Raw genomic sequence first — 10,378 nt, forward strand, 5'->3', positions numbered from 1 at the left:
CAGAGGCCTAATTTTTGCAACACCTTCTAACGATTAAGCATCCTTCTGAACCCACCAATCACAACAACAGTTCGAGACCACATAAACAGTGAAATCGCAAACGAACAGAGAAACAGTTGAGGAAGAGGTTACCAAACAAACGGTGGGGAAGAACCAGGTCCAAAAACACCAGATACAAAGATCCATGCATGTTCAAAGACTCCTTAATCAGCACCAACCAAAACCAAAAGCTCAACGAATGGATTTAAGATTTAGATCTAAAACTGAAAGAACAAAAACAAAGCCAACTAAACAACCGAGAGACTAGAAGCAAACTACAACACGAAAGAAACAAATAAACAAACAAACCTGGCCGACGGTGGCTTGGAGAGCCGGAAACACGATTCAGATCTGAGATGTGCTAGAGAGAAGACAGAGGGTTTTTAGAGAGAGAGAGAAGACCAACTAATACTGAGCCAAATGCAAAATCTGATATACTGAAATTATAGATAATTTATCCCCAATTTTAACAAACGATATGTTCTTACGATTTGATGTTTAAAAAGTTACAAACCCATGGCATATCTTCTCATAACTAAACTAGAGCGAGACATAAAATGGCAATCAGAATCTAACATAAAGTTTAGATAACTACATTCATGCATAGCTCAAGAAATCAACTACGCATATGCAGCTTACCTTCTGAAATTAGAGAAGAAAATGTTCAACAATTGGTAACCAGGACCTATCTTTCTATTTTAGTATAAGGCAGGAAACTAGAATTTCCTTTGTTTTGCTTTTGAGAATGAAGGGACTAAGGATAACCTTTAGTGGAAAAATCCATAAATACCAGAACACAGTGGCACAAGTGGAACTCCTTGGAGATATTGAAGCTTATTTACGATGTTTATTTACTCCACTAGCAGACAGTACATTCCCGAACAGTACGTTGGTGATCTCATCCCTGTTTTAGACTATTTCAGAAATAGATTTGTATGACCAGTATATGAACATGGTTTATTCCAAATCAATATTCTCTCCTTCCCCATGTAACATACGTTCAATTATTAATCCAGTCTAACACATGAATAAAATTTTCACAATTTTCTACGTGTGATACTGATAGCATCAAGAACAACCAAATACACACTCTCACTGCCATTTTTAAAATACCTTAAAGTCCACGTTCTTCTGCTATCAAAACAAAGGCCCAAACAAATGCTAAACCATTACTTATAGCGTTAACGACAAAATGATGGGCCCTTCAATATCCGGCATCACATGAACAACAAATCAAGTAGCTGTGTCTGTAAATCCGTTGTGGAAAACACATACAAAACATCGAAGCTCTACAACATTCAATAGTGTAATATGAGATATGTTAGTAGGAATATAAGAGCATCATTATCCCAAAAATCCATTTAGGGTCTCTTAATTTTTTTTTAATACTTTTAAGTGTTAAAAGTTATTTAAGAAACCTACTTTAGAGACACCATAATCTTTGTGTTCCAATGGGAGTCTCTTATTTAGGGGTTCTTAAAAAAAAATGTTAACATTGTTTAATTAAAAATAAAATTTATTTATTAAATAAAATATTATAAAATATAACATTTTAAACATAGATTTAAATAAAAAACTTAAAAACAAAGATTAGAAAAAAAAAAACTTCAAGACCATAGTCATCAGTTACCTGCTGCATCAGGTGGTTGACATCGCCTTCGGGAGTGGACAATGATGTTGAACCAGCCATGGCGTTCTCCATGAACTCAGCTTGGACCTCCATATTCACAAACTGGTTCTCAAATGAATCCATCATCTCTGACATCTTCTGCAGATTGCCTGTTGAAAGAAACACAGAACATATGAGAATCCCAAGTTGTTTAAAACACAATGATCCTACTTAGACTTGTCTAGTTCATGCTATTGCACCTTTGTTGTGTTTCCATAAAAACCAAACCTTTATGTCTACCCGGTAAGAATAATGCAAGTCCACATTAACCTAAATGTCATAACTAAGTCTTAACCAGCACGCATAAACTAAACCCTAATCAAAGTTTAGCAGCACATCAACAGGCTCTTTCTCTAAGAGGAATAGAAAACAGATTCACAGACAAGTATAAGAATGAGATGGAGACAAAAATGATCCTCACATGCAAGAGAGCATATCAAAGATAAATACACAAACCTTTATCCTTTCAAGTCAAGTTGAGACGTGAGCCACGTCTTGCATTAAAAATGGGAGTGGAGAAGCTACAAGTAGCATTGACACACTATAAACATCACCAAAGAAGAAGAAGAGATGAACCAAGTGGGTTATACCACTTGTAAGCAAGTGGGTTACTGCCAAGAATCTCCTCTTCTGCGCTATACCACTTGTAAGAAAGTGGGTTACTGCTCTTAAGTCTCTGTAACAAGTCGTTAACAACCAAATCAATCTACTACACATGCAGATAAACTAGTACTTACTCTATAGTTTCACTGCTTACCTCATACTTAATGTGAGGGATCTCAGGGAAGAACTCTCCTTCCCAATCACCAGAACCGCTACACTTCGCTCCCGACTCCGCAGGACACGTTTGTGGATCAGCAGACTTCACACGAATCAAATGAATAAGTAAACTTTAGAAGAAGCTCAGAAACGTTTTAATGATCGAAAAGATTAGAGTTTTGAACTTACCACCAGAAATAAAGCAGTGTATGAGCAGAGACAATAAAAATTTCAACTTTCTTCATAGTGTTCAACCAGAAGAACAAAACCCTGAACAATGGCGATTGGTGAGAATAAAACAATGACGATTGGTTTGAGCTTAAGCCCAGAAACCCAGATGCAAACTCAGAGGTCTTGGCATCAATCGCTGCAGAAGAGAATCAATTCATCATTCAAAATCTGAGAATTACAGAGGAGGGAGAGACGAAATCAACTCACATGGTCTGGTTTGGGCTTGTGGCAAATGGTTCTGATGATGATCAACGTCCACGAATGTCAGGCTTCTCTTGCGTTTCAAATCTATACCAATAGGAACGCAAAAAACTCAGTACAAAGATAGTAAAACGAAATTGAGGTCGAAGGATCAGGATTCGTGAACCGTCGGTCTTCTTCTTTAGACTTTACACCGGCGAAGAAGGAGATGAGAGGAGAGGAGAGATGAGAGAGAGGAGCAGACTTTGAAGCGTGTCCCATAAGCGACGTCTCTTATTTCCCATAATCAAGCGGCGTTTCTTCTATTAAAAGGTAATTTTCTTTTTTTAAAATCACAATTAATTTAAGAAACCCTCGTAACAAATCCGAATAATGATGCTCGAAGCACCCCCGGCCTTAACCTCCTTTATACTATTCAACTCCAAACACATCTCATATATAATATACATATACAAAGTCAAAAACTCCGCGCGAAACGCGGATCTCTCCAGTTAAGAATAAAAGTGAAAGGTGTTGAAATCAAATTAAGAATAAAAAAAATCATTTTTATAGATGTGAAATATTTATAATTTTTTGATATAATATTTTCAGACAACAAACGGAAAGGTTAATAATATCTCAACGTTATGAATCAAGCACTGATGTTGTTTTTGGTTTTTTTGCATGTCACGGTGAGTTCTATAGGAACCACGTTGAATTATTTCTTGGACGACAAGATAAACAGAGCGGAGGTTCTTTTCCCGGGAGTAGGTTGCTTCTTGATCGCTGTCTTCCTTGGCGCTGCTGTTCACTATTCTAATGCAACTGATGTCAAAGCTAAACTAGAGTCTTTACCTAGCGAGTATAAAGCTGGGATACACAGGGAAGGGTAAGAAGATGCTAAAGTAGTTCCGAAGTATTGTATTCTAATAGGGCTGTAGGATGTTACAAGAGTAACATGTTAACTTAAAGATTTAAAAATTTCACAGGGATTTCTATTCTTCCATTAAAAAAGGTGAGGACAACCCTGAAAAAGGTAAACCCTATTATATATTTTATAAGATTGAGAAACTTTGTGATGATCTTATGATCTATTCTTAGGTTTGTCCTTACCCTTAACAGAGGAAACTGATCTCGAGTCTCATGAGCAACCAGTAGAAAAAGCGAAAGCGGGGACGGCAGGATTCTTTGTAGAGCTAGAGAACAAAAGAGCAATCAAGGTTCAGTCACATTGACCAAAGAGAAAAAAAAAAAACTCGAAACCTTGAACTCAAAGTTCGAAACTTGTTATGCAAGATTGCATAACAAAAGGAGAGTATATTCTTGGTTGGTGTTAAGAAAAAAACTTCTCATTGGCAGGTCTTTGGAAAGAGCACAATGATCTGACTCTTTTTAACGCTCTTCGCTGGAACCTGCCTCTCTTTGTTCTCTCCTGCATTCAACTTGGCAACAAACGGTCAATGGAGCACATTGCCAAAAGGCGTGCCTAAGCTTGTTGTCTACACGGCCTTCTTCTACTTCTCCATCGCGGGTTTTCTCATCGCTCTGATTCTAAACCTCATCTTTCTTTACCGGCCTATGGCAGGCTTAGCGAGATCATCGCTTAAGAAATATGTAAAAGACTCTAAAGGTAGAAGTTGGGCTGTTTTTGCTGGCTTCTTGTGTGGGTTTGGTAATGGTTTGCAGTTTATGGGAAGTCAAGCTGCTGGATACGCGGCTGCAGACTCTGTCCAAGTTAGTTTTTGATCTCTTGGTTTAGTTTTGTTCATACTGGTTTGATTTTGAGTATATGAGTGTCATTTGTTTTGGTTTTATTAGGCACTACCTCTTGTGAGCACATTTTGGGGTATAATTTTGTTTGGAGAGTATTGGAGATCGTCCAGAAGAACTTATGTACTTCTCGTTAGCATGTTGCTCATGTTTGTGGCGGCAGTGGCCATTCTCATGGCGTCTTCTGGTCGCCGTGGTCACCGGAAATGATGACATTTTCTTATATAGTTTTACTATACGTTTGAGGGCTCGTTGTGAATATCAATAATCGAATGTTGCGTTTATTTTTATTTTCTAATCAAGTTGGAAAATATTTGGTATATTTCTAAAGTACATTATAGTTTTCTCGTTCTACTTATAGCTTTATCTGAATAACATTGCGTGTTATGCATAAGTTCAAATATAACTTAAAGTTGTAAATTAGTCATAACACTGTACGACGTAACTCAAATTTCAATGCTTTAAAGTTCAAATAATTCATGATTTATATTATTCTGAGTTACTTATGAGAGAGATTCATAACTTCAGTTAAATCAATGATAAATTAGTCCACATAATGAACATATGCCCCGTGTTGCGATGCCGAATGTAAGTGATGTGATCCGAGAAAAGTGGTGAATTTGAGGCTTGTTATATAGCCAAAGGAATCATGCACGTTCTTTCGAACAATATACTCGCCAGGACTTGTTAATGATAATTTTTTTAACATCTCGTATTATACTTAAGAAGTACCCGTTACAAGCTATGACTGGAACTCATATAGTTCGATAAAATTTACAAACTGGAGTAGCCTTAGTTTACAAGGAATGTAAAAGGAATTCGTATCTCCCAAATAAATCAAGAAAGGGCTTTGTTAACTGATACTCTGATGGTGACCTCATTTGAACTTACAGTGATGAGTGACAAATATTTAAAGACTTCTCTTGTGCGCCTGAGTTATTCTCCTCCACATAATCATTAGGAAAAACTGTTTCTCACAAGTCACATCTAGTGATCCAGATGAAATCATTTAGTCCAATTATTTGCATCCCACATATTTGAATAAGCTGTTGCACACTTGCACCCATATATACATACACTCATTCGGTTTCAACCAAACCTATTCTAAAGTAAGTATTATATCAAACGAAACTTGAATCACTTATTTATAAAAGTTTACTTGTAGTCCAAGAATGGCCGCATAGAGCGTATGTTAGGAGAAACAACTGTCCCACCGTCTCTAGATCCACAAAACGGCGTCTTTTCCAAAGACTCAGTCTACTCACCGGAGAAAAACCTCTCCATCCGCATATACTTCCACGGTGGTGGCTTCGTCGTCGAAACAGCATTCTCACCGACTTTATCACACTTTCCTCACTTCAACCGTCGCCGCCGAAAACTGCTTAGCGGTGTCAGTGGACTACCGTCGTGCGCCGGAGTTTCCGATTCCGATCCCGTACGAAGACTCGTGGGATGCTCTGAAGTGGGTGTTCGCTCATATCACTAAGTCTGGACCAGATCATTAGATAAACAACCACGCCGACTTCAAGAACGTGTTCTTCGCCGGAGATAGCGCCGGAGGAAACATGACGCATCATCTAGCCCTTCGAGCACTATCTTGATTCATCTGTACTTCTGGGGGGAAGACTCCGCCGGATGAATTGGAGACAAGAGATGAAGCCATGAGGAAAATGATTGAAGCTGGCTGGAGAACCGTGAGTCCGAATAGCGTAAACGGAGCGGATGACCCGTTGATTAACGTGGTCGGATCTGGTGATTCTGATCTATCCAGGTTAGGTTGCGGACGGATTCTTGACCAGAGCCGGCCCTGGCATCAAGCGAATAAAGCAATTGCTTGCGGCTTTTCGGCCACATAATCTATATTTCTTCTTTAGTTTAGTGGCAACGCGCACTCATCTCACCTTCTTCAGATCACAGGTTCGTCCATAAGTTGGTACAGTTCCAGCCACATTTTGTTTTTTTTGCTTCTGGTCTTAAATATTCTAGGAACGGCCCTGCATGTCAGTATTACTAATTCAGGACTGAAATATAATCAAAAGTGTATATCCAAGTAAATTAGCAGATAAATGAGTAGATACAAGATAGAGCCTAAAAGGGGACTTAGCTAAGGTTGCAACGTGAGGCTCATGCTAGTTAGCACATTTGTTATGTATATTTGGCTTGTTCTGTTTTCTTAGTTTTTGATTTCTGAATGATTTAGTAGTCAGCATGCTTTTCCGAATGAAGATATGATTATGTCAGTCGTTGACTGTGACGGAACTGGCAAAAAAACAAAAAAAAAAAAAAAATCTAATCTGAACGCAAATCAAGAATGATCAATTTTCTACAAAATTATATTATTTAAAATAAATAGAAAAGGAGATGTCTCTATCAAATGGGCCTGCCAGTAGTATCACAGCCGCAAGCAAATTCTGAATCTTCCAATCAAATGGGACTCTATAAGCAAATAATTAAACTAAAACTTGCAACTTTTTTCTTTCTTGTCCTCTCTCTGTTCTCTGGTTATCATCTGTTGTTGTTATACATCAAACTTAAGGACTTTTTTTGAGCAAATCAAACTTAAGGACAAAAGCTTCAAAAAGGTAAATTTATTTCAAGAAATCCACTAGTCAAAGATCTTTTTCTTTTTGGTCTCTCTTCTTATTGCTTCTCTAGTAATCCAAAAGATTTTCTCTCTCTTGTATGTATATTGTCAGTTTTCCTGAGATTTTCATAGATCTTTGATAGAACTACAACCCTCACTTTGAATTTGATGGATCTTAATATTGTTTATGTTCACACAAGAATAGTGAAGAGTGTTTGCTTTAGATCAAGAAAGTAGTGAAATTTGGTGAAACAGAGGTTTGAGTTTTATTTATATCTTCTTGTATCAGCTTGTGTCTTGGTGTTCTGTTCTTGGAACCTTCCGTGAACTCTACTAACCTTACAATCTTCTTCTTTGCAGCAGTTTTTGTGATTTTATAGTATGCATAGAGAGTGAAAAGATGTATATGATCGAGAGCAAAGGAGGAGCAATCGCTTGTATGCTCTTGGCTCTTCTCTTCTTAGGGACATGGCCAGCAATAATGACTCTAACTGAAAGACGTGGCCGGCTTCCTCAACACACTTATCTTGACTACACAATCACAAATCTGTTGGCTGCAGTGATCATAGCGTTCACACTAGGCCAAATAGGTCCAAGCAGACCAAATTTCATTACACAGCTTTCTCAAGTCAGTTACATATCCATATAGACATATATACATACATCTCATTAAAAAATTTGTTGGATTAGTATTTGTTAAAATGCATATATTTTTTTTTTTGATAATAGGATAATTGGCAGTCTGTGATGTTTGCAATGGCTGGAGGAATAGTTCTTAGCCTTGGAAACTTAGCGACACAATATGCTTGGGCTTTTGTTGGTTTATCAGTCACTGAAGTCGTCACATCTAGTATCACTGTAGTTATTGGTAAACTCTTGTTTCTTTTAAACTACTTTTAAACTGATTCTTTCTTCTCATCAACATTTTTGTTTTGTTTTTGAATAGGCACAACTTTGAACTATTTCTTGGATGATAGAATCAACAGAGCTGAGATCCTTTTCCCGGGCGCCGCTTGTTTCTTGATAGCAGTTTGTTTCGGCTCTGCTGTTCATAAGTCAAATGCAGCTGATAACAAATCCAAACTCCAAAACTTCAATAGGTTGAACAACATTCACAACTAGTTCTTTATTTTTGGTCTGGTTTGGTTATGTTTTAAACTAATCTTGATCTTGTTTCAGTTTAGAGACTACTTCTTCTTTCCAAATAGAGACAAATCATGCAAACAGCGGGTTAGGGAAAGAGAAAGCAAAAGAAGGGACTGCAGCTTTTCTTATAGAGCTTGAGAAACAGAGAGCTATAAAGGTGAAACAATATTTTCATTTTTAGGTACAATCATATGGCTATTAGTTTCTTGAAAAAATCAAGATTTGCATTGATAGGTCTTTGGGAAAAGCACAATAATTGGACTGGCAATAACTTTCTTTGCCGGTATCTGTTTCTCCATGTTCTCTCCTGCATTCAACTTAGCTACAAACGATCAGTGGCACACATTGAAACATGGGGTTCCAAAACTCAGCGTGTACACCGCTTTCTTCTACTTCTCAATCTCTGCATTTGTGATTGCTCTGATACTAAACATCAGATTTCTCTATTGGCCTGTACTTGGTCTCCCAAGATCTTCTTTCAAGGCTTACCTAAATGACTGGAACGGTAGAGGATGGTCTTTCTTGGCTGGATTTCTCTGTGGATTTGGTAATGGTCTTCAGTTCATGGGTGGTCAAGCCGCAGGCTATGCAGCTGCAGACGCTGTTCAGGTTTAGACTTCATAAAATATTATTCTCTGTTCAGTGGTTTAAGAGTGAAAAAAATAAGCAAACAAACTTATCTTTTGATGGGTTTCAGGCACTTCCACTTGTGAGTACGTTTTGGGGGATATTGCTGTTTGGAGAATACAGAAGATCATCGAGAAGAACATATGTTCTTCTTATTAGTATGCTCTTCATGTTCATTGTCGCAGTTGCAGTTCTTATGGCCTCATCAGGACATAGAATATGATTTGAGAAAGGAGTTCACATAGAAAACATCTACAATTTCAACTGCTAAAACTAAAAGGAACACAGTTTTAGTTCATGAACTTGTCATGATTTTAGTCCATGAAATTAGCTCTTGAAACTGTCCTTTTAAGGATGGAGAAGAGCCCTAAAAGAATATTAAGTACCTTCACTAATGGCTGTAGCATGTTCAAAAGTGTTAAGATGGTTTCTTTCCTCTTAGTTATCTTTCAACATCAATTTTATGTTTACATGTTTGATATAACATGGACCTTAAACATAGTATTTGATATGATTATTTTTAGACGTTGTTATGTTCTTGATAATGGGTAGTGCTCCTCATAAGCTCCATGTTATGTTCTCCCCTTTCATCGCTCATGATACCAACTCTAGATATGGCTAAGGTTTCCTCAAGAAGAGGATCTAAATCCACAATCCTCACCACGCCTCTCAACTCCATGATCCTACAAAAACCCACTGGCACATTCAAGACCTGAATTCTATTCTTGGATTCCCCTTATGTGCAGCTCGGGTTACCAGAACGATGTGAAAACGCTGATTTCTTCACCTCAAACAACATTGATGATAGACACTACATGATCCTTATAATTCTTTCTCGACTTCAAAGACCAGCTTGTGAAGCTCCTCCAGACAATGCGACCGAACTGTCTTCGCGGACATGTTCTTTCAGTGGGCTACTGGAGCTGCTGAGAAGTTCAGTGTACCAAGACTTCTGTTCCACGGCACTGGCTACTTCTCTCTATGCTCTGATTGTTCATCAGAGTGAACCAAAAAAAGAAAGAGTTAGAGAATATTTTTATATGTTTTAAAATAAAAATCAATTTTTTATAAAATGATTTTAACAAAAGTTTTAATTTATAAAATTATAATTATTTTAAATAATATTTTAATATTCAATTTTTATCATTTTCGATTTTAAAATGTTAAATTGCTAAAATTTATCATAAGCTTATATTTATGAGAAAAAAACAAAAATAGCACTAAATTATGTTTCCAAACTAGCACTCAAGGTCAAAAGTCACAAAAATAGCACTTAATGTTTTATCAAAAGTCACAAACTTAGGGTTTAGAGTTAAAGGGTGGGGTTTAGGATTTAGGGTTTACGGTTTAGAGTTTAGGGTTTAGGGTTTAGA

The 10,378-nt window shown here is 37.2% G+C and overlaps 2 protein-coding genes and 1 pseudogene across 2 annotated transcripts in view; all 3 read left to right on the plus strand.

Annotated features, from left to right (window-relative positions):
- Positions 1–4,858, plus strand: part of LOC106316055 (ureide permease 4) — a 9,335-nt gene extending 4,477 nt beyond the window's left edge. The window contains 5 exon segments of the mRNA XM_013753918.1: positions 3,584–3,767; positions 3,868–3,914; positions 3,980–4,098; positions 4,238–4,612; positions 4,697–4,858. Of these exon segments, the coding sequence (XP_013609372.1) occupies positions 3,584–3,767; positions 3,868–3,914; positions 3,980–4,098; positions 4,238–4,612; positions 4,697–4,858 (887 nt within the window).
- Positions 4,859–5,829: 971 nt separating this feature from the next.
- Positions 5,830–6,504, plus strand: LOC106314572 (annotated as a pseudogene).
- A 605-nt stretch (positions 6,505–7,109) lies between these two features.
- LOC106313849 (ureide permease 1-like) lies at positions 7,110–9,446 on the plus strand. Its single transcript, XM_013751770.1, has 7 exons — positions 7,110–7,230; positions 7,593–7,860; positions 7,962–8,100; positions 8,179–8,332; positions 8,412–8,535; positions 8,613–8,987; positions 9,076–9,446. The coding sequence occupies exons 2-7, from the start codon at positions 7,633–7,635 to the stop codon at positions 9,226–9,228; spliced, it is 1,173 nt and encodes a 390-aa protein (XP_013607224.1). The 5' UTR covers positions 7,110–7,230; positions 7,593–7,632; the 3' UTR covers positions 9,229–9,446.
- Positions 9,447–10,378: the final 932 nt, after the last annotated feature.

Source organism: Brassica oleracea, chromosome C9, assembly GCF_000695525.1.
Source record: "Brassica oleracea var. oleracea cultivar TO1000 chromosome C9, BOL, whole genome shotgun sequence".
Classification (NCBI taxonomy): Eukaryota; Viridiplantae; Streptophyta; class Magnoliopsida; order Brassicales; family Brassicaceae; genus Brassica; species Brassica oleracea.

What these genes read in the sequence shown, in the direction of transcription:
- LOC106313849 (XM_013751770.1), top strand. Translation starts at nt 7,633, where the DNA reads ATGTATATGATCGAGAGCAAAGGAGGAGCAATCGCTTGTATGCTCTTG. An exon ending in AAACTCCAAAACTTCAATAG is followed by an intron (nt 8,333 to 8,411) that starts GTTGAACAACAT and finishes ATCTTGTTTCAG; the next exon opens with TTTAGAGACTACTTCTTCTT. An exon ending in CAGCTGCAGACGCTGTTCAG is followed by an intron (nt 8,988 to 9,075) that starts GTTTAGACTTCA and finishes GATGGGTTTCAG; the next exon opens with GCACTTCCACTTGTGAGTAC.